Raw genomic sequence first — 25,236 nt, 5'->3', positions numbered from 1 at the left:
AGAATTTTTGGAGAGGATTACACTCCTGAAACAATTGTTGGATGTATGCACCAAAACAAGGTAAAATGGTCCGCGGCATGCGATGTAATAGCAGAAATAATGAAGTGTCTACGAACTCTGGAATGGCTCCGGCGCAGCAGCGAACATTGAACAGTAGAGTTTTGTGGGTGGAGAACATACTGCAAAGGTAGAGGGGATCGAGCTGAGCACGTATTTGATGCAAGGCCTCCGTACAATTAGCGGCGTCAGAATGATAAAATAAGAAAAGACCGGAATATATGTAGGTAATACGGATTGGAGACATGGCCTCTTCAACCGTGTGACCAAAAGCAGTCAACATACACGCAACGACAAACCTACGGATTGGAGAGAAGGCCTATCCAACTGTGGAAACAACAAGTAGGAGTGTAAACGTCTCACATGTAATCAGGGTTTATACACGGATAGGAGACAAGGCCTCTCCAACCGGTGGAAGTATGAGAAAAGCCGCTGTTACGTATTGTGGGGGAAAAAAGAAAAAACCTTGTAAAATTAAATGAAAAAAAGAAAAAAACCTATTAAAATTAAATAAAATAAAAAAAACTGTTAAAATTAAATAAAAAAAAAATGAATTTATTTATATATACATATATAAAAAAAACCCTACAATTTAAGTATTCGAACGCACAAACATGCCATAAGCACTGTATGCACAGTGTTTAAAGTATGCTTGGAAATATTCGTAGAAGTGGTCTGTGTAAAGCACATTGAGGTAGTAAGAAGGGCGTGCCAGTCCCAGCTTTAACTATACGGAGGGACTATCTAAGTACAGCAGCGTGACCCCGAAAGGCGTAGAGCTTAGTGCTCAACGTACCTCCCGACGGAATACTTGGCGGTAGTACCGGGGGGTAAATGGTACTCAGACGGTAGGAGGTTTAGCGCGGTTAAAGACTCACACTGACTATGAGGCTTTCGATGCTTCCTCCTCGTAAAAAAAGCATTGCGGACTGAACTCCTCCATCATAGGACGGTGTTCGTGGCATTTGACCTACCGAAAACGCTTGACACCGTGCACTACTCCCAGATATATAAGGTTCACTCCTTGTCTAAAATATTGACCGCAAATTATCTGAGTGGTCGGCAAGCGTCGGTTCAACTTAAGAGCGAAACCTTGAAACATAGGAGCATTGAACAGGGGTGGTGCAGGGTGGTGTCCTGTCCCCGATTCTATTTAAGTTATACATATCAAAGCTCCCTTCATTACCAGAGCGATATACCAATATAGCCTATGACGACGACTGCACGATAATGGCAACTGGACCCCGCCCCTCAATAGACGAATTATTTTCCATAATGAATAGCTATCTACTCAGTCTTTCTGTTTTTACCTCGCACGATCTAAAACTATGGCCAAACAAGTCCACGGCCGCTTAATGAACAGACGATGCAATGATGGACATTCACGTCGATGGCGTTTCGCCACGGACTGTCAGTCACCCAAAGATCTTAGGGGTGAAATTCGATAACACTCTCACCTTCAACGCGCATGCCTCCGAAATCTTATCTAAAGTACAAAGCCACAACAAAATAATCAAGTAGCTTGCCAGCATCACAACTTACGAAGCAATTAGAGGAATGCTCATATGCGACGTCTGCTCATGTGTACGTCACCAGCTTGGTCGCCTGGCTAAAAATAACACACTGGAAATGGCTGCAGGAGTGCCAGATGCTGCACTCGGAACTACCACGGCATGTCTTCTTATAACTCCACCTACGTAGTGGGGCAAAACAGCTCAATTTAAAGGAGTTGGGGAACCCCAGCAAATTACTGCCTGATCTATCCTCGCCCCCAGAGAGATAAAGGGACATGTCCGTAAGCACCACCACGAGATACGGTATCTACCAACTCAGCCGGTTGATCCAGATAAAGATAAGGAGGCCCTTAGCCTAATCCACACTGAGTCGGTAAATATCTTTGCTTGGTCGCGCCCGGTGAACGCTGTTATCAACATACTGAATGAACTAACTAGTATGGCAATTGGTATGATACTTGTGTTTATAATAACTGGTATGCCATCTGGTATAATGCTGACGCAGAGGCTGATTAGCGGCATATGATACGGTTCTGGTGTATATAATAACTAGTTGGTCAACAGATATGATGCTGATGCAGATACTGGCAATTGATATTTCGTAGGACATCGCCGTGTTAAAAAGACAAGTTGCTAATATGAAAAAAAGACAGAACTGTAACTAGTTGGGATTTTTGGATAACCAATATTCTTCTAGTGCTTGACTGCAGGGTACATACGTCCGTAATGAAATGTCCGAGTTCAAACGCATAAAGTATCGCTTAAAGTGTATCCCTTTGCCTAGATAAATATTTTTAATGCTGTTTTCCGTGAAGTGAACCAGGGACCAATCTATCAGAACAAATTCTATTCATGGTTCGAATTGCCTAAAATTTGGTATATATATAGGTAGCCATTTGCATAGATTAGTATTTACGATACCTTTTTGCAGGGAAGTGGACCAGGTACTGAGAATTGGATTAGGACTGGAACAAAGTATATACCAACCCCTGGGACTGGCAGAAGAGAAAAGAGGGAAGGAGAAAAGACTGTAAAAGAGATAGAGCGAGATGAGGAAAAGGAGATAGGGATAGATAATGCGAAAAAGAAGTGATGGAACAGGCGGAGAGCGCAAAAAAGAGACGTATAGAAGTATAAATGCAGAGGGAGGAGTGAATAAAAGGATTAAGAAAAAGTGGAGAGGGGTGGATGGGGGGGAAGAGTAAGACGGAAAAAAGCTTCTAAAAATGTATGCAGATAGATCAAATTTTTTGTGCAGAACAACGAGTGCCGCGTCTTTTGTTTCGAAATGATCTTTTGTTCGCCCGAAATTGCCGATAGGCGAAAAAAGTTCAACCGAACAAAAAAGTGAAGGCGCACACGTTTTCACGTGAACTTCGCGATAATGGTGAATATGTGAAATGATTTTACGACAACGGAAGCAAATTTGAGTATTTTTCAAGCCGTTGAAAATATTGTGTTGATGTTTTGCATGGATGTTTTCCTTGCCACTCACTGTACATACACTTTATGAAAATTAAGGAAAATTAATAATCGAGGGTGTTGAATTTATTGTTACTATTAGATTTTGAAAACATTTTTTAAGTGATCGTGGAAGTCAAAAGATTTTGTCAATTTAGCAAGATGTATATCCCTGTAGTCAAAAGCCAAAGTATTGAGCAAACATTTTAGTTCATAGACTAGAATTTTGTGGGGCTATTCATACTAGTTGGTGTTTGAATAGTTCATTAACTAGAATTTTTCTTGGTTATTCATACTAGTCAGTTTTTGAAAAGCTTATTGACTACAATTTTGTAGCGTTATTCGAACTAGGTAGTATTTCATTTAGATTTTGTCTAGCGAGCTCGCTGCGCTAATGCTTTCTGCCGGCAATTTTTAATATATACTTCAGTTAACAATGCTAGGCACATACCACCTCACCGTTACTTTTGCACATTAAAGAAGCCTTTTAAATCGATATTCCCAGATGGAATATCTATGCCGATGCTAAAATATCTTGGGCATAAGGGCATCAGCTACCTAACACATGTTTTCTGCTTGCCATTTAAGCCTTTGCCATTTCAGAATAATTAATAGTGGCACGAATAACCCCAATACCAAAGTCCGGAAACTCGGCTAATTATGGTGATTCGTATCTACCGATGTCATTCGTTTAAAGATAAATATTCTGTTAGCCAGCATATCACTATCACCGCGTTAAAAGTCATTAACTCCCAGATATATTGCTGTCTGAAGCAAAGAAAACTCCATCATGGGACGGTGCTCGTGGCACTTGATCTGTTAAAAGCTTTTGATACAGTCAACCACCGTACACTACTCCAAGAGGAATTTGGAAACATCTTCGTTAGCACTACGATGTGGTACGGCACCTTCCAACACAGCGGGTTAATCCAGATTAACACAAGGAGGTCCTAATCCTAGTCCACAATAAGTCGGGAAGTTAGCATCGCGAGGTCGCTCCAGGAGAACGCTGTTATCAATATACTCTTGCCTTAACTAACTAGTATGTCAGTTGGTATAATATCTTTACAAATCATATAAAAATGCTTATATGGGAAAAGTTTGGAATGGCTAATATCAAGAAGCACCAAACCGATTTTTATGAATTTTTTTTTTTTAAAGAAATTATTGGCGCAAATAAACACCCTGCGCTTTTTATTTTTTCCATTTTCACAAACTAAAGCCTTTTATTTCTAGGATAAAGTTGATGAAAACTCCCAAATAATGCATGCATAACAATTTTCGATGACCAAACCCAAGCTACAGTGGGCCAACAAAAACAACTTTGTATTTATGAAGAGATACATACATATACTCACAGCCAAAGAGGGTGCGTCATTTCGCTCTTGGCAAATGCACGAGTTTTTTACTTTGTTATTGTTTTGCGATAACCACTGAAAATCAAAACAGTCAATTCCGTACAAAGCAACACATATGTACTTATGTATGCAGTAAAGTTGATTAGAAACACACATTATACGCAAATCCAAAATGTGATTTGCTTTGATATTGATTTGCTACAAACAAAGCAACAGATATGTATGTACAGTGCACGGACTTTTAAAAAGAGAATGTTGGTAGACGAAAAATTAAAATAGTGGTAGAAGTTGGTAGATCTGTTTTCCAAGAAAACAAAAGCTACAGTTTGTATTTGTACAAAACAATTCATATTTCATTGTAAAACAAATAAAGCACATTTCACGGAAATAACACTTTTAAAAAAACATGTAAACAAAACAAAAAAATGCATGTCAATTTGTATATACATAGCTTATGCCTATATGATACTTGCTTTTTTCCTGTATTTCGAGCTTGAAATACTGACGAAAATATACCGAAACGTCTAATTACAACAAAAATTTTCCAATGTACCAAAAATATTGCCACAAATTAACCGACTTCGGCATGTTATCGTTTACTTAAGAAAATTTTTTAATTTTCGTTCAAAATTATTCACAAAAAACTGATGAAAATAGCGCAGGATCATCATGCTCATTTACTACATTTATTTCATAAACAAATTTATTTCTTGTTTGAATTTTTGCACAAATTTTTCAAAATTGGTTAGTTTAGTTAGTGTCACCGCTTAATGTTATTTGGGTGTGCTCGGCAATTAAATACGTTTACCTAATGATGGGAGTATTTGGTTTCAATGCGAATATATTGAAATATTGGTAGATTTTTGGGCTTTGGTGGTAGAAGTGGTAGGAAATGAAAATGGTAGAATGTTGGTAGATCTACCAATAAAGTTGTAAATTCCGTGCGCTGTGTATGTACCTTAAGAAAATAATAAACGCGCTATTTTTGTGTCTTCCTCCCTTTATCTTCAATTCTGATATTTATTAGCGAAAGTATGATGCTTTTTGGAACAAAGGGGAGATTTAAAATGAAAGGTTGCAAGCATTGAACAACAGGCAAAGGGCGATTGGTCTGAATACAGCATTTAACTACAGACCACATCTGAAATATAATGGAAAATTCTCCACTTTTCATTGGCCGCATAAGTGAAATTTGCGTTTTTTGTAAGGCTAGGAAGTGGCCAAATGAAACACCAGATATGTGCTGTAGTAAGAGTCATGTCAAATTAAGTGATAGCGGTGAGCCTCCGCCAGCAATCAAAGCGCTGCTTACAACAGAGCATACGTCGTTCAGTCATTTTAAACAAAATATAAGAAAATATAATGGTTGTTTCGCTATGACTTCGTTTGGCGGTATCGAAATTAGAGAAGGTAATTTCATACCAACTTTCAAAATACATGGACAAGTGTACCATATTATTGGAAGTTTATTACCACCGCCCAACATGGTTGGGTTGTAATCCATGCCGACAAAACGTCCTGTTAATGAACACCGTGGTCGATATAATGCCCCTACTACAGGCGAGGTCGCAGTATTGATAGTTGATGAAAATGCTGGTCCCCGCCAAATTGTGATACAGTCCAACGATAACACTCCCCATCGTGTGTCAGAAATTCATCCTTCATAGGACACCTTCCAATACTCTATCATATTTTTAAATGGTGAGGACGGTTACAGCATAAATATACCGCAAGCTTCTCCAAGCAGTGGGGCACCTAACACAAAAAAACAGTTTCATGTATGCAATTTTATGCATATAAAATTATGATTAGAGAAAATAGCTTTAATGCGCTTCATAGATATGGATATCTCTCTAACCGATACTGTATGGACATGGCTGCTAAAATGATAACGAAAAGGTTGAATTTTATAAGAGCACACCAAAAGACGTTGCGTGCAAATAGTTATATACATCTAAGGGATGCTGTTAACGAGGATTGCAATCCTGAAAATATTGGTCAGTTAGTAATATTGACGTCTTCATTTACTGGATCGCCTCGATATTTGCATGAACGTATACAAGACGCCCTCCTATATGTGCGTCATTATTGAAGGCCTGATTTATTTATAACATTCACATGCAATCCAGAGTGGAGTGAAATCAAAAAAGAATTGTTCCTAATCAACGACTAAGTGAGCACCATGACATTGTGCCAAGGGTATTACATATCAAAATACACCAACTCATGAGTTCAATTGCAAAACAAGATATTTTTGGAAAAGTTAGATGCCATATGTTTAATGTTGAATGGCAAAAGCGAGGTTTGCCTCCCACGACCCATGTGGGGTTGATCATTTATCATCGCCCTGCATGTTGAATGGACGATGCTTAAAGCGATACGTACGCGAGCTCCAACAGCATATGTAGACCGGGGAAGATGGATATCCAAAATATAGACGAAGGTCTTCTGCGGATGGTGGCTACACCCATGTACTTTCTAATGGGACAACGTCGACAACGGATGTATCGTTCCATATTGCCCCGTTCTTTCCAGATGTTTCTTCGCTCAGATAAATGCAGAGTGCTGTCATTCAGTTCAAGCAATAAAATATAATTGTAAGTATGTCAACAAAGGTAGCGACATTTTCCGTTCAAGTTAATAAGGACGAAGTACAAAATTTTTTTATGGCAGATATTTAAGCACAAAAGAAGATATTTGGAGATTACTGGGATTTTCGATTCATGAGCAATTCCCAACGGTTGTACATCTATCTGTTCACTTAGAAAATGGACAAAGGGTTTATGGTACTGCAGGAACAACTGCAAACCACTTTGCCGGCATTTTTTCCATTTGTTCAGTTGACGATTTTGCAAAGACTTTGCTTTACTCCGAACTACCCGCCTATTACACTTGGACTAATACAATTACAATTAATAAAACGCAAGGACAAACATTTAGTTATGTTGACGTAGACCTACGCAGTGAAGTGTTTTCTCACGGTCAACTGTATGCCCCTATTTCAAGAACTGTTTCCCCACAGAACCAAAGTTTTCTCATTCCTGGAAATGATAATAAACAAAGAATGTTATATTCCCCGAAGTTTTTAATTAATGTAAAAATGTACCTTATTTTATGTATTAATTTTTTACGTTCTACAATCCAATTTCGACTGCTTCCTACCGCAAAATTTTATTGAAGAACGCTTTATTTCAAAATTTGTTTCATCTCGGTATAAATTCAACACATTTTTAGCTGAGATAAATTCTGAGATGGGGCGTCCTTCAATCAAATTCTGAGATAGGGCGTTTTCGAAAAAAATTCCGATGTAGGGTGTTGAAAAGAGTTTTGAGGTGGCGCGTTTTTGAAAAGCGTTTTGAAATAGAGTGCTACTAGACTCAGCAGTCGATTTACTTAAGTACCTAATGTTATTTGAATTGTTACCTTTTTGCGTTTTCTTTCAAAGTTGTTCATTAATAAATCGTTTATAACGCTAACGAATTTAAAAGTGTTTGCATTTCATACAACAGAGGGTACTACAACATTACCTTCGTAGCAGAAAAAATACATGAGATATGTATTTGTATCTCTTCTTTTAAACTACACCCAAATAGCAAAAACTCAATAGATTTACTTTTTGCGGCGAATCGAATTAAGCTGGGTACTTGCTAGTTGATGTATATAATAACTAGTATGCCATCGGGTATAATTCTGGCGAGAGGCTGACTGGTGTATTAATTGGTATGACCCTGATGCATACACTGAGCAATATGTCATCTGGTACTATTCTGGTTCATATAATGATTAGTTTTTCAACAGGTATGATGCTGATGCAGAGACTGGCAATTGATATTTCGTAGGACATTGCCGCGTTAAAAATACCAGTTCCTAATATGGGAAAAAGACAGAACTCGAACTAGTTGGGATTTTTGGCAAACTAGTATCCTTCTAGTATACAACTAGTTGGTTTGACTGCAGGGATATAATAACAATTACAGCCTCCATGCCAAATCCTCAATGGCTTTTGATTTACGGGTTGCAAAATTTTAATTTTTTTTCTTTAAATGTGGGCGATGCTGATAAATTTATTATACGGAAATATATATATATATATATATATCTCGAATCATTTATGCCATAACTTACTACCGTTATCCAATTAAAGTTATAATACCCTTGGATACAATTACACGTTGGGTATAAAAATATTAGTTTAAAAATAGTAAAAAAACACGCTTTTATAGCTTACCGAACAAAAATTTTAAATAATCTTTAATCACAAATTGTTCGATCTTATGCTACCCCACTATCCAATTATCGCATTGTTATCGGTATTTGATACATGTGAAAAGTTTAAAATTACACAATCAAGCTTCTGGAAATAGGTGACATTTGCGCTCAAAAAAAAAATTCCATTACATACACACAAATAACTCAAACTAAAGAAAACTAGATTGAATTGTAGGATAAAATAGCACGATTAAACACTAAATCCTATTTGCGATTTCTTTCAAGATTGTTTACAATGAACCAAAATTGAATAACGATATTTTTCTCGTATTTTTTGTTGTTTTTTTTTTTGTTACATTTTTACAGCAAATATATTCAAAGATATGCATAACTTCAGTTTCTTGCATAGTCACGTATGTTAGTCAAAAATTGTAGACATCCTTAATTTAAGAAGTTCCGCCTAAATTTTCAGAATATGGGTCTAATTCGTAAACGATTAAGATTTGATTCTCAAGAAAGAGGCGTTTGACTTTTTGGAATCCTAGAACAAAGTCGTTGCTCATATTCTTACCCTCTCAACTTTTTTAAGTGTTGGTAACGGTTTTTCCGTTTGTTTTAATTCACCCCAATTGGGATCTTCTTCTTCTTTGTCCCATTTTTGATAACGACGTTTTTTTAACATAGCGCGAAAATCCATACCACTAGAATCAGAAACATACAGTTGCATCTCGGCTGAATCTTCTCCGTGTATATTTGATACAACAACTTTGTACTTTCCTTCATCGTTGGGCTTACATTTACGCATGCAAAGCGTAACGGAGTTTGTTTGGCCATCTGTAAGAAATTTGAAGCGACCGCCTTCGATTATTTCACTCACGCCCTTATAGAATCTAAATGTCGGAGCTGGGTTGCCTTCAACACCAACTGTCATATAAGCCGTCGAGTCTGCACGCATATATTGTTATTTTCATATTCATAAGTTAAAGGAAAATAAAATTTATTTATAATTATACATGTTTATTCAAATACACGGAAGGAATATACATATCATGATAGAAAAATGGAGGTACAGCCATTTGCTTTGACGTCAGCAACTTGACTTTTGCGGGGACAATGACATTGCATTATCAAAATCACGATGCAAGACCGAAAATTTTAAAATCAAATTTTATGTGTTGGATTTTATCTACATCCAAGAAAATTGAAATTTATAAAATATTTAAAGATAAAAAAAATAAAAAATTTCAAGCATTTCCTTTATATACATGGACAAAAGTCAGCGAAAAATATGCCCTTATATAAAGACATATTTTTGCTGAACTTTGATTTTAAAATTTTGACATAGAAATTGTAAAAATATTTATGAGAAATAAAGCTAGAGCGCATATTACTTGGATTGGAAAGTTGGCAGAAAAAGAGTCAACTTATCAATATATAGCCAATTAATTGCGCTCCACCTTTTTATTTTTATTTTTCATACGGAAGGCTAAGTTCGGGCTTTGGAGACAAAATTGTTTTTCTCATGGATACATACAAATGGTAACACTAAAAAGTGGGGCAACTTGCCTTTGCTATCTTTCTTCAGCTATCCATTCATTTTATTTGAATGTTTTTTTTTAAATATGAAAATTTGGTTAAATTTGAACGCATTTCTTTATCATTTTTTTTTAATCACCCCTGAAATATTTTCGAAGCGCTCTTAATTATGAGTCCGATAAGAGTCCGAAATTGTAGACCAAGGGTGGCGTTTTTTGGAACGACTTTCCTTCATCGTTTGTCAAGTAAGGGAAAATCACCATGTAGAAAAATGAACTTAGGGCAACGGTAATATTTGCGGATAAGAGGAAATCGAGATCTAGGTTGCAGTGTCCAGTTTGCGGCACCAGATAGAATTTACTGCCAATTGAAACGGCAGCAGGTTGAATTCTCCTTTTTATTCAAAAGTTGTTTACTTTTATATAAAATTTCTATGAGCTAAAATACTTACTTACACTAATACTTAAATACTAAGTATAACACACATATGCATTCAATTCAGTTCCCTGGGAACTGCATTCTAAGCATAGTTAAAACTGGCTGTGGAATGTTCACCGCAAGCATAAATGGATCATGTTAATAATTTGCCTACAGGTAAAGGCTTGTCGCGAGCAAGCCCTAAACAGTGTCATACCAAGGCTCAGGTTACAATATGATGCACGGTGTACAAAATATATGTTTGTACAAATGAATGAATGTGTCAATGGAATCTCATGCCGTACCAAAGCGAGCCAAAATATACGTATGTACAACTGTATGAATATGTATGTAAGAGTCAATATCTTCTAAGACATTCCAAAACGGGTTGAAATATATGTTTGTACAAATAAATGAATAACTGAGTGAATGCTAATGCCGCCTTGAAAGAGTAGACATATATAATTTTGTACACGAATTATCTATGGCTACTCAAGTTAGGTTAATGGTTTTGAATCCGTTTGTGCTTACTTAGTTTGTTGGGTTTTTTTTGTTGTTTTTTTTTTTCTTTTTGTGTGACATTTTGCTTGATTTCCAAAGAATAGTTCGCATTTGTTTTTTTTTTCTTTGGTTTTGTTTTATTATTGTATTTTTCTTTTGCATACAATAGAAATTTTCTTTGTGTTTATAAAGTTAAAGTGCTCTTATTCTATGAGTTTAAGTCTATTTTTATGTTATACAATTTTCTTATTTTTATTAGTTTGATTTATGTTTTCTATGTTTCTATTTTCTACATTGTTTTTATCGATCTTTTCTACATTATAGGGAATTAATGTAAAATTATTGTTTTCATCGAAATTTACTACTCTAAAGGATAATTTATGCCTACCATCTAACTTATGTCCTGATTTATTTTTACTAACACTAAATTTCCTAAATTTATTTCTTTATATTGTGTTTTCCTATCATAACTCATTTTTTGTTTTTCCTCAGCCTGTTTTACTAATTCATATGCTCTATCTTGCGCTATTTGTAACCTATACTTAATTTCTTTTTCGTAAGCCTCATAATTGTATAATGTGCTTACTGTGTTTTCTCTTAAAAATTCGTAAGTCTGGAGTTTTTTTGGCAAATACTAGTTCGTATGGACAATAATTATGAACTGTAGATGGGGTAGTTTTGTAACAATACGCAAAATATTTAAGATATTCATCCCAATCATTTTTGTCAATGGATATGTAGGAACGTACGTATTCATTGAATGTTCTACGAGTACGTTTAATTGTGCCTAAAGTTTGATGGTGATAAGGTGTTGATGTTTTATGGTTTATTTTTAGAAGCTTCCATAATTCTTCAAATAAGCTATTTTTATACACGCTTCCCATATCCGTTATAATTGTCTTCATGCAACCATAAACTAGGATACAATTTTCGAATATCGCTTTGGCTATTGTTTTTGCATGTTTGCTGGGTATTGGTATTGCAACCAAATACTTAGTCAAGTCACATACTATAGTAACTGCATATTAATTTCCATTTTCCGTTATGGGAAGAGGGCCTATCGTATCTATTTGTACTGTGTCGAACGCTTTTGTGGGCGTTTCGGTTATAATCATAGGCTCCTTCAAATCTTTAATTATTTTATTTTTATTACAATGAGCGCATTTTTTGACATATTTTCTGATATCACTTTTCATTCCTTTCCAATATTATTTTTGTTTTATTTTATTTGTCATGCGATTAATCCCTGGGTGGCCACCAAAAACAGGGTCGTCATGAAATTTGTGAAGAATTTCTTTAATTTTTTCATTATTTGTCACATGCATAACTTCTGGAGTTAATGCTATATTTAAATTTTTGAGAACTTTGGTAACAATTTCTTTAAATGTGTCTACCCGGGTATAATTATCTTTAAACAATTTGTCTCTTAAGGACAACTGTATTTTTCTAATTCCTAAATTGCCGGCTTCTTTCATAAGCCTGACAAAGAATTGACCTAAGTCAATCTTCATCTCAACAATTAGATTTTTTATATTAATTTCGCTACAAATTTTCTTTCCTTTTTTGAAACGTAATTTCGGAGGATCGAAAACGAGCTGGACTAGTCTCTTTACTTCACATTTATTTAGCGCTTCAAATATTATTGGGATCTCTTTGTGAATTTTTATTTCTTCATTTTTACTATGGGAATGTTTATTGTTATGATTTTCGTTAGTTTCCGATCTAGTCGTAACTTTTAATATTTTACACGCTTCTACCGATATTTGTTTTAGGTCTTTAATATCTATGCGTGATAATGCGTCGGCTACATAGTTTTCTTTGCCTGCGATATACTCCACCTCGAAATCATATTCTTCCAGATCTAATCTGATTCGAGTTAACTTTGATGACGGATTTTTCATCGAAAATAAAAATTTTAAGGGTCTGTGGTTTGTTTTGACCAAAAATTTTCTACCGTAAATGTATGGTCTAAAATATGTTATGGCCCAATGAATGGCCGCTAATTCTTTCTCAATTGTTGCTTTATTAATTTCTCCTTTAGTAAATGATCTTGATGCATAGGCAATTGGCAATTGTTTTCCTTCATACTCTTGGCTTAATACTGCTCCGCAAGCATATCCACTTGCGTCAGTTGTTATACAAAATTATTTATTGAAATCGGGATATTGTAGGATATTAGGGCTTATTAACGCAGCTTTCAAATAGTTAAAGGATTTTTTGCAATCATCTGTCCAGTCGAAAACTACATTTTTCTTGCAAAGTCTTGTTATTATTCTAGAATATTCTGCAAAATTTGGAATAAATCCTCTGTAATAATTGCAAAATGCGACGAATCTTTTCGCCTCGTCCGCGTTTTTAGGTGTTGGGTAGTTTTTAACTATTTCGAATTTACTGGGATCTGGCAAAATTCCTTTGCTTGTGCATTTATAACCAAGGTAAGTTACTTCTTGGTTGAAAAATAAACATTTATCAGGATGTAATTTTAAATTATATTTTCTACAAGTTGCGAAAACATCTCGTAAATTTTTAATCATATGATTTTTGGAGCATCCTAATGCGACTAAATCGTCCATTTATAGGAATGCTTGTGAAATATTTAGCTCTTCCTAACTTATCTAGTATGTCATCAATTCTTGGTAAAGGGAATTTATCTGCGGTTAATTTTTTATTTACTTGTCTGTAATCTACAACCATTCTCCATCTTTTTTCTTGGTTATTCGGTAGTGATTTTTTCGGTACTAATAAAATTGGACTATTGAATTCTGAAATTGAAGGTTCTATTATGTCATCTTTAACTAATTTGTTTACTTGTTTATTAATTTCACTCTTATGAGCTTCTGGTATTCTATAATTTTTTACGTAGACTGGGTTATTCTCTTTCATATGAAGTTTTTGTTTGTAAAAATTATTAGTGGTAATTGGTTCTGTTTCCAATTAAAAAAAGTGAATAAGTTCCGCACATAATGTATTAAGTGCTTTATTTGCAAATTTTGGAAAATTTTTATTTAATCTTTCTAATTTTTCCTTATTGTTGGCCTCATTTTCGAGTTTTTTATTTTTAACTATTGTATAATCATTCAAAATTTCTGTACGAATATTAAAATCTTGAAGTGTTGCATTTTTATTTGTTGTATTTATAATTCTAACAAATGTTTGTTGTGAATTTGCTAGTGTGTTTGCAAAAAAAATACCTTCAGACAATTTTTGTTGTGCGATTAATAAATCTGAATTTCTATTTTCTATGTGAATTTGTCGAACTACTTCTGATCGTGCGGGAATTGAAATACTATTGATTGTTGGTTTGTTAGTCATCTAAATTATTATGTTTTCTGGGTAGTCATATGGTCTTAGTATTAGAGTGTCACCTTCTGTTTGATAATCTAGAATGCAATTACATTTTTTAATGAAATCTAATCCCAATATTCCGTCGCATGGGATTTGGAAATTGTCTTCTACTACGTGAAATTTGTGTCTAATTATTAGGTAATTATCTTTTAAGTCCGCTTTGACCGTGCCAATAGTGCTTGTTATCCCTTGACCAATTCCTTTTACATCTGTTTTTTGAGAATTATTTATCGTGACATTACTGTCAATTTGACCCTTTTTATTATTGAAATATCCGTTCCCGTATCGATTAGGAGGGTTGATATGAAATCATTCAGAGTTGTTCTGGAAGATATGTAGCTATTAAGGTGTAATTTGAAAATATATAATTTTTTATTTATTGAGGTGGAGTTTGTTGGTTTTCCTGTTGTGTAATATTTCGGACATTTCTGGTGTTATTGCGGGTATTTCCTCGCGATCCGTAATTTCGACCAGATCATTGGTTATTTTGTCTGTTATTATTATTATTGTTATTATTGAAAGAACGTCTATAATTACCTCTATATTTATTGTTTTGGTAACTCCTGCGGAAGTTACCTCGGAAATTGGAATTTTGTTAGCGAATATGTAATATTGAATTTGTATTTCCAGTTACATCTGTGCAACTGTTAGTAGATTTTGATATAGCTACGTTCATTGTTGTGAACGTTCCAGCTTGCATAATTGTTTTTACTTTATCGCTGGAGCAGTGTTTACACATAGCTTTCACAGCTGATTGTGTAGCATACTTGGTTGCTAACTCTGGTGCAGGGATGCACCTTAACGTTAAGCTAATCGTTTATCAAAAAATTTCCCCCGTTTCCGTTGAAACACTTCGAAATATTATCGGTAAAGAAATTATCAAGATAAATTTTATCTCGGTTTTAACCGAAATGAAAAGCTTTCGTTAACGTTAAAAACGTTAACAAAAACGTGATACTTTATGTTTGAATTGTGCTGGCAATGCTATAGCCATGGTGAAGCCGTAAGGTGGTAACAGCGAGCGGACATACACACAAACTCCATGTAATTGGTTTGTGTAATTCGTTGGTGGTAATGTCAAAAATACTCTGAGAAATGTTCGTACTGTCAAAATTCATCAGAAAAGTTGCAATCAGCTTGGCTAATGCTTTCACCTTTAATGACTCCGCCATCAATCAGCTTTGCCAGCATAGTTTGAAATTAATAATCAATATAAACGATTTGATTTCGTTTTGTTCTGGCAGAAAACGAAACAAAATCATTTCGTTAATTTGACGTTCCTAACGTTAATAAACGAAACGAAATAACTTTGTTTCATTTATTAACGTTAATTATCGTAACGAAATGATATCGGTTCGTTGGTTAAGCATGCCTGCTCTGGTGTTAGTCCATAAGATATGTATGCTCCTTCCAACGATTTTGTGAGCTTTTCAATTTCAGCAGTGTATTGATTTGCAGTTCTACCGCGCTGTTGGATATTCAGGAGTTTTGCTGCCAAAACTTCAACTGATTCACCCTTAATTGCTGTTTTTAGTTTTTGTTTTATTGCCTCAATTGAGCTTTAAGTGCTTATTAGGTTTCTCACTGTTCCTTTCAGCTTGGTTTTTATCATCGAAACCGCTACAGCTTCATGGGTATCCTTAATTTGTTCTAAGATATCCAGAGCATCCAAAAAGCTATTCAAGTTTTCAGCTTTACCATCGAATTCTGGCAAAACTGATGAAGCAATCTTTAAAAATTCGACTATTGTTTGTGACATTTTGTTGCTTTCAGTTTGTGAGGTGTTATTAAAAAGTTAAATTTTTGGGGTTTCCCCTAGATTTGGTTGAGTTTCAGGTAATAAGCTAGCGAAATCAATTTCTATATCTCCTTCAAAGGACGTTGGGACTAATGCCTCAATGTTATATCTACCTAATGAGGATACCAATTTATCTCTAACACAGGAAAAAATTTGTTGTGCTTCTAGTTGATGGCTGGCAGTTAATTTGCTATATACTTCTTTAATAGCTTTGCCTACATTATTCACCACCGTCCACCGCGGCCACCGTGGTGTGATGGTAGCGTGCTCCGCCTATCACACCGTATGCCCTGGGTTCAACTCCCGGGCAAAGCAACATCAAAATTTTAGAAATAAGATTTTTCAATTAGAAGAAAATTTTTCTAAGCGGGGTCGCCCCTCGGCAGTGTCTGGCAAGCGCTCCGATTGTATTTCTGCCATGAAAAGCTCTCAGTGAAAACTCATCTGCCTTGCAGATGCCGTTCGGAGTCGGCATAAAACATGTAGGTCCCGTCCGGCCAATTTGTAGGGAAAAATCAAGAGGAGCACGACGCAAATTGGAAGAGAAGCTCGGCCTTAGATCTCTTCGGAGGTTATCGCGCCTTACATTTATTTTATTTACATTATTCAATGACTATAATATTGTCGTGAGGTGTTTTAAAATGGTTATTCTTTGTATGCTTATATTTTTATTAATACATTTATAAGCTTTTTTTGCTAAAATTTTTTCTTCCACAAGTGTGTTGAGAATAGAGATAGATATAGACTTCCATATATCAAAATAATCAGGATCGAAAAAAAAATTGATTGAGCCATGTCCGTTCGTCCGTCCGTCCGTTAACACGATAACTTGCGTAAATCTTGAGGTATCTGGATGAAATTTGGTATGTAGGTTCCTGAGCACTCATCTCAGATCGCTATTTAAAATGAACGATATCGGACTATAACCACGCCCACTTTTTCGATATCGAAAATTTCGAAAAACCGAAAAAGTGCGATAATTCATTACAAAAGACAGATAAAGCGACGAAACTTGGTAGATGGGTTGAACTTATGACGCAGAATAGAAAATTAGTAAAATTTTGGACAATGGGCGTGGCACCACCCACTTTTAAAAGAAGGTAATTTAAAAATTTGGCAAGCTGTAATTTGGCAGTCGTTGAAGATATCATGATGAAATTTGGCAGGAACGTTACTCCTATTACTATATGTACGCTTAATAAAAATTAGCAAAATCGGAGAAGGACCACGCTCACTTTAAAAAAAAAAATTTTTTTAAAGTAAAATTTTAACAAAAAATGTAATATCTTTACAGTATATAAGTAAATTATGTCAACATTCAACTCCAGTAATGATATGGTGCAACAAAATACAAAAATAAAAGAAAATTTCAAAATGGGCGTGGCTCCGTCCCTTTTTCATTTAATTTGTCTAGGATACTTTTAATGCCATAAGTCGAACAAAAATTAACCAATCCTTTTGAAATTTGGTGGGGGCATAGATATTATGACGCTAACTGTTTTCTGTGAAAATGGGCGAAATCGGTTGATGCCACGACCAGTTTTTATACACAGTCGTTCGTCTGTCCTTCCGCATGGCCGTTAACACGATAACTTGAGCAAAAATCGACATATCTTTAATGAACTTAGTTCACGTGCTTACTTGAACTCACTTTATCTTGGTATGAAAAATGAACGAAATCCGACTATGACCACGCCCACTTTTTGATATCGAAAATTACGAAAAATGAAAAAAATGCCATAATTCTATACCAAATACGAAAAAAAGGATGAAACATGGTAAGGTAATTGGATTGTTTTATTGACGCGAAATATAACTTTAGAAAAAACTTTATAAAATGGTTGTAACACCTACCATATTAAGTAGAAGAAAATGAAAAAGTTCTGCAGGGCGAAATAAAAAACCATTAAAATCTTGGCAGATATTACATATATAAATAAATTAGCAGTATCCAACAGATGATGTTCTGGGTCACCCTGGTCCACATTTTGGTCGATATCTGGAAAACGCCTTCACATATACAACTACCACCACTCCCTTTTAAAACTCTCATTAATACCTTTAATTTTATACCCATATCGTACAAACTCAATCTAGAGTCACCCCTGGTCCACCTTTATGGCGATATCTCGAAAAGGCGTCTACCTATAGAACTAAGCCCCACGCCCTTTTAAAATACTCATTAACACCTTTCATTTGATACCCATATCGTACAAACATATTCTAAAGTCACCCCTGGTCCACCTTTATGCCGATATCTCGAAAAGGCTAAGGCCCACTCCCTTTTAAAAATACTCATTAGCACCTTTCGTTTGATATCCATATCATACAAACAAAGTCTAGAGTCACCCTGGTCCACCTTTATTGCGATACCTCGAAAAGGCGTCCACCTATAGAACTAAGGCCCACTCCCTTTTAAAATACTCATAAATTCCTTTCGTTTGATACCCATATTGCACAAACGAATTCTAGAGTCACTCCTGGCCCACCTTTATGACGATATCTCGAAACGGCGTCCACCTATGGAACTAAGGATTACTCCCTTTTAAAATACTCATTAACACCTTTCTTTTGATACCCATATTGAACAAACAAATTCTAGGGTCACCCCTGGTCCACCTTTATGGCGATATCTCGAAACGGCGTCCACCTATGGAACTAATGATTACTCCCTTTTAGAATACTCATTAACACCTTTCATTTGATACCCATATCGTACAAACGCATTCTAGAGTCACCCCTGGTCCACCTTTATGGCGATATCTCGAAAAGGCGACCACCTATACAACAACCACCACTCCCTTTTAAAACCCTCATTAATACCTTTAATTTGATACCCATATCGTACAAACACATTCTAGAGTCACCCCTGGTCCACCTTTATGGCGATATTTCGAAGCGGCATCCACCTATAGAACTAAGGCCCACTCCGTTTTAAAATACTCATTAACACCATTCGTTTGATGCCCATATTGTACAAACAAATTCTAGGGTCACCCCTGGTCCACCTTTTGTGGCAATATCTCGAAACGGCGTCCACCTATGGAACTAAGGATTACTCCCTTTTAAAATACTCATTAACACCTTTCATTTGATACCCGTATCGTACAAACGCATTCTAGAGTCAACCCTGATCCACCTTTATGGCTATATCCCTAAATGGCGTCCACCTATAGAACTATGGCCCACTCCCTCATAAAATACTCTTTAATGCCTTTCATTTGATACACATGTCATATAAACACATCACAGGGTTTCCCTCGGTTCATTTTCCTACATGGTTATTTTCCCTTGTGTTGTCACCATAGCTCTCAACTGAGTATGTAATGTTCGGTTACACCCGAACTTAACCTTCCTTACTTGTTTTTCGTTTATAGTTGTTCCCAAGTTATTTATGGTATTGGTATAGTCCTCTAGTTCTATTACATGAATAATTTTAAAGTTTCTTACTTGTAGTTTTGTCGGTCCTGTATCTACTGTAACTAGTTGGGATGATGAGTAGTCCAATATTTGCACGTTTGCGTGTATTGGTATTATTAGCGCAAGCGCAATCAATCTAAAAATTCTATAATAAAAATAATGTCATGAAAAGCTTTCATCTTATTCATTTTATTATTAAAAACACTTTTTTTCTTTTTTGGGTTTCTTTTGCGAGAAAGTTTGAAAAGAAAAAAATTAGTTTTCATCTTGTTTTATTTAATCGGTTTAAAATTAATCTAATTTAAGCTGCGTTTGAACGAATTTAATCTACTTTAATTCGATTGTTGAATTCGAATTAAATAAAGGAAATTCATTAAAATCGGTCTTATATATTTTTCGCTTTTAAATTTTTTTTTCTGTTTTGTTAGGCTCTTATGAACCACTTTGCCTGATTCTGTTATGACCGTTGATGTCTTGTTTTCCTTAACTATTTTTATACTCAGTTGAGCAGAGCTTACAAAGTATATTAACTTTGATTGCATAACGGTTGATTGTACAGGTATAAAGGAATCGAGATAGATATAGACTTCCATATATCAAAATCATCAGTATCGAAAAAAAATTCGATTAAGCCATGTCCGTCCGTCCGTCCGTCCGTCCGTCTGTCCGTTAACACGATAACTTGAGTAAATTTTGAGGTATCTTGATGAAATTTGGTATGTAGATTCCCGGGCACTCATATCAGATTTCTATTTAAAATGAAAGATATCGTACAATAACCACGCCTACTTTTTCGATATCGAAAATTTCGAAAAATCGAAAAAGTGCGATAATTCATTACCATATAGGCATTAAGCAATGAAACTTGGTAGGTGAGTTCAGCTTATGACGCGGAATAGAAAACTAGTAAAATTTTGGACAATGGGCGTGGCACCGCCCACTTTTAAATGAAGGTAATTTAGGAGTTTTGCAAGCTGTAATTTGGCAGTCGTTGAAGATATCATGATGAAATTTGGCCGGAACGTTACTCTTATTACTTTATGTCTGCTTAATAAAAATTAGCAAAATCGGAGAACGACCACGCCCACTTTTTAAAAAAAATTTTTTTTTAATTCAAATTTTAAAAGAAAAGTTAATATCTTTACAGCGTATAAGTAAATTATGCCAACATTCAACTCCAGTAATGATATGGTGCAACAAAATACAAAAATAAAAAAAAATTTCAAAATGGGCGTGGCTCCGCCCTTTTTCATTTAATTTGTCTAGGATGCTTTTAATGCCATAAGTCGAAAAAAAATTAACCAATCCTTGTGAAATTTGGTAGAGGCTTAGCTCCTAGGACGATAACTGTTTTCTGTAAAAAAGGGCGAAATCGGTTGAAGCCACGCCCAGTTTTTATACACAGTCGACCGTCTGTCCTTCCGCTCGGCCGTTAACACGATAACTTGAGCAAAAATCGATATATCTTCACTAAACTCAGTCCACGTACTTATCTGAACTCACTTTGTATTGGTGTAAAAAATGGCCGAAATCCGACTATGACCACGCCCACTTTTTCGATATCGAAAATTACGAAAAATGAAAAAAATGCCATAATTACATACCAAATACGAAAAAAGGAATGAAACATGGTAATTGTATTGGTCTGTTGACGCAAAATATAGCTTTAGAAAAAAACTTGGTAAAATGGGTGTGACACCTACCATATTAAGTAGAAGAAAATGAAAAAGTTTTGCAGGGCGAAATCAAAAGCCCTTGGAATCTTGGAAGGAATACTGTACGTGGTATTACATATATAAATAAATTAGCGGTACCCGACAGATGATGTTCTGGATCACCCTGGTCCACATTTTGGTAGATATCTCGAAAACGCCTTCACATATACAACTAAGGGCCACTCCCTTTTAAAACCCTCATTAACACCTTTCATTTGATACCCATATCGTACAAACAAATTCTAGAGTCACCCCTGGTCCACCTTCATGTCGATATCTCGAAAAGGCGTCCACCTATAGAACTAGGGCCCATGCCTTTTTAAAATACTCATTAACACCTTTCATTTGATACCCATATCGTACAAAAAATTTCTAGAGTCACCCCTGGCCCACCTTTATGGCGATATCTCTAAAAGGCACCTATAGAACTAAAGCCCACTCACTTTTAAAATACTAATTAACACCTTTCATTTGATACCCATATCGTATAAACAAATTCTAGAGTCACCCCTGGCCCACCTTTATGGCTATATCTCGAAAGGGCATCCACCTATAGAACTAAGGCCCACTCCCTTTTAAAATACTCATTAACACCTTTCATTTGATACCCATATCGTATAAACAAATTCTAGAGTCACCCCTGGCCCACCTTTATGTCGATATCTCGAAAAGGCGTCCACCTATAGAACTAAGACCCACGCCCTTTTAAAATACTCATTAACACCTTTCGTTTGATACCCATATCTTACAAACAAATTCTAGTGTCACCCCTGGTCCACCTTTATGGCTATATCTCGAAAGGGCATCCACCTATAGAACTAAGGCCCACTCCCTTTTAAAATACTCATTAACACCTTTCATTTGATACCCATATCGTACAAACAAATTCTAGAGCCACCCCTGGTCTACCTTTATGGAGATATCTCGAAAAGGCGTCCACCTATAGAACTAAGACCCACGCCCTTTTAAAATACTCATTAACACCTTTCGTTTGATACCCATATCTTACAAACAAATTCTAGTGTCACCCCTGGTCCACCTTTATGGCGATATCTCGAAAAGGCGTCCACCTATAGAACTAAGGCCCACTCCCTTTTAAAACACTTATTACACTTTTCGTTTGACACCCATTTTGTACAAACGCATTCTAGAGTCAACCCAGGTCCACTTTTATAACGATATTCCGAAATGCGTCCACCTATAGAACTTAGGCCCACTCCCTTTTAAAATACTTATTAACACCTTTCATTTGATACCCATATAGTACAAACAAATTCTAAAGTCACCCCTGGTCCACGTTTATGGCGATATCTCGAAAAGGCGTCCACATATAGAACTAAGGCCCACGCCCTCTTAAAATACTCATTAACACCTTTCATTTGATACTCATATCGTACAAACAAATTCTAGAGTCACCCCTGGTCCATCTTTATGGCGATATCTCGAAAAGGCGTACATCTATAGAACTTAGGCCCACGCTCTTTTAAAATACTCATTAATACCTTTTATTTGATACCCATATCGTACAAAATAAATTCTAGAATCACCCCTGGTCCACCTTTATGGCGATATCTCGAAAAGACGTCCACCTATAGAACTTAGGCCCACTCCCTTTTAAAATTATCATTAACACATTTCATTTGATACCCATATCGTACAAACAAATTCTCGAGTCAGGCCTGGTCCACCTTTATGGCGACATCCCTAAATGGTGTCCATCTATAGATCTATGGCCCACTTCCTCTTAAAATACTCTTTAATACCTTCCATTTGATACACATGTCATACAAACACATTCCAGGGTTACCCTAGGTTCCTTTTACAACATGGTGATTTCCCTTACTTTGTCTCCACAGCTCTCAACTGAGTATGTAATGTTCGGTTACACCCGAACTTAGCCTTCCTTACTTGTTTTTTTTTGGGTTTAGACTTTGTCTAGACCATCTGCTTGGCTCATGTAATTTTTCTTTGAAAATTTATTATGAGTTGAGCATAATTTTAGAAATAAGTTGACGCAAGTGCAGACCGTCAAAATTATCAACAAGATTTTGATAAAGTCCAATGCCTCACTATGGTCAATTACTTGAATGGAATTAATTACGTTTGCATTGGGTTCTTCTACTTTGGATTCTTTGCCTCCCATTTTGAAATAATAATTGTTAAAAAAAAAATTTTTTTCATTGAAAAGGTTAGTGCGAGAAGAAAAAAAATCCTTAATTTTATTAGCAAAAATCTACTTTTTGCCCGTAAACTGGCAGCCGTTAGGTTGCTTTTAAAATAAATTACCTAAATAATTACATACATAATCTGCTATCTCCGTTTGTCTTCTTGATGTGTGTCTGCAGCCTAAGGTCTATTCCATGTCTTCTTGATGTGTGTCTGCAGTCCAAGGTTTATTCCACTTCTCTACGCTTACGCTTCAATTCCATGTGTTCATAATAATCTGCTATCTTCTTGATGTGTGTCTGCAGGCCAAGGTCTATTCCACTTTTCTACGCTTACGCTTCAATTCCAAGTGTTCATAATAATCTGCTATCTTCTTGATGTGTGTCTCTTTATCGGTAATTCCTCGAAGTTTTTTTTTTTGTTATATCGCCGTAATTTTGATATTTTGTCCTGTTTCAAATTTTGAAGGATTTTTTAGAGGAAGTCTGCCTATATTTCAAGCAGCAGACGAGGGAAGCTGCCTATTTAATTCAGCTGTTCTAAAGGATAATAAGGAAATGGCAGGATCGCCATGTAATATTTGGGAGCGTCCTGCTAAGGTCTGTCTGCAGGCCAAGGTCTATTCCACTTTTCTACGCTTACGCTTCAATTCCAAGTGTTCATAATAATCTGCTATCTTCTTGATGTGTGTCTCTTTATCGGTAATTCCTCGAAGTTTTTTTTTTGTTATATCGCCGTAATTTTGATATTTTGTCCTGTTTCAAATTTTGCAGGATTTTTTAGAGGAAGTCTGCCTATATTTCAAGCAGCAGACGAGGGAAGCTGCCTATTTAATTCAGCAATTCTAAAGGATAATAAGGAAATGGCAGGATCGCCATGTAATATTTGGGAGTGTCCTGCTAAAGATGTTTAGCACACTGCATTGTAAACAGCAGTTTGCCTAAGCAGAACTGGCAGGATCGCCATGTAATGTTTGCGGATAAGAGAAAATCGAAATATAGAACAACACTGGAATGTGTTTGTATGACATGGGTATGAAATGAAAGGTATTAAAGAGTATCTTAAAACAGAGTTGGCCTCAGTTCTATAGGTGGACGCCTTATCGGGATATCGCCATAAAAGTGAACCAGGGGTGACTCCAGAATATGTTTGTACGATATGGGTATCAAATTATAAGTATTAATGAGGGTTTTAAAAGGGAGTGGCCCTTAGTTGTATATGTGTAGGCGTTTTCGAGATATCGATCAAAATGTGGACTAGGGTGATCCAGAACATCATCTATCGGGTACCGCTAATTTATGTATATATGTAATACAATGAACAGTATTCCTGCCATGATTCCACGGGCTTTTGATTTCGCCCTGCAGAACTTTTTCACTTTGTTCTACTTAATATGGTAGGTGTCACACCTCTTTTGCATAGTTCTTTCTAAAGTTATATTTTGCGTTAAAAAACCAATCCAATCACAACGTTTCATCCCTTTTTTCGTATTTGGTATTGAGCTATGGCATTTTTTCCAAATTTCGAAATTTCCGACTATGACGGATTTCGCCCATTTTTAATACTAAGATAAAGTGAGTTCAGATAAGTACGTGAACTAAGTTTAGTAAAGATGTATCGATTTTTGCTCAAGCTATCGTGTTAACGGCCGGGCGGAAGGACAGACGGCCGACTGTTTTTAAAAACTGGGCGTGGCTTCAAACCGATTTCGCCCATTTTCACAGAAAACAGTTACCATC

General features: G+C 35.8%; 1 protein-coding gene across 10 annotated transcripts in view; it reads right to left on the bottom strand.

Annotated features, from left to right (window-relative positions):
- The window catches only part of bt (projectin protein bent), a 3,328,983-nt gene that overhangs the window by 1,302,073 nt on the left and 2,001,674 nt on the right, over window positions 1–25,236 (bottom strand). For 9 of the 10 annotated variants that reach the window (XM_067757812.1, XM_067757814.1, XM_067757820.1 and 6 more), the window contains one exon: window positions 9,171–9,544. The exons of the other annotated variant lie outside the window; for it this stretch is intronic. In XM_067757812.1, coding sequence (XP_067613913.1) covers window positions 9,171–9,544 — 374 coding nt within the window. The remainder of the gene's footprint in view (window positions 1–9,170; window positions 9,545–25,236) is intronic. 10 annotated transcript variants of the gene reach the window in all.

The sequence above is a fragment of the Eurosta solidaginis genome, chromosome X (genome assembly GCF_040869045.1).
Source record: "Eurosta solidaginis isolate ZX-2024a chromosome X, ASM4086904v1, whole genome shotgun sequence".
NCBI classification, from domain to species: domain Eukaryota; kingdom Metazoa; phylum Arthropoda; class Insecta; order Diptera; family Tephritidae; genus Eurosta; species Eurosta solidaginis.
Note: the sequence above shows the minus strand (reverse complement) of the source record. Positions and strands in the feature narration are given on the sequence as shown.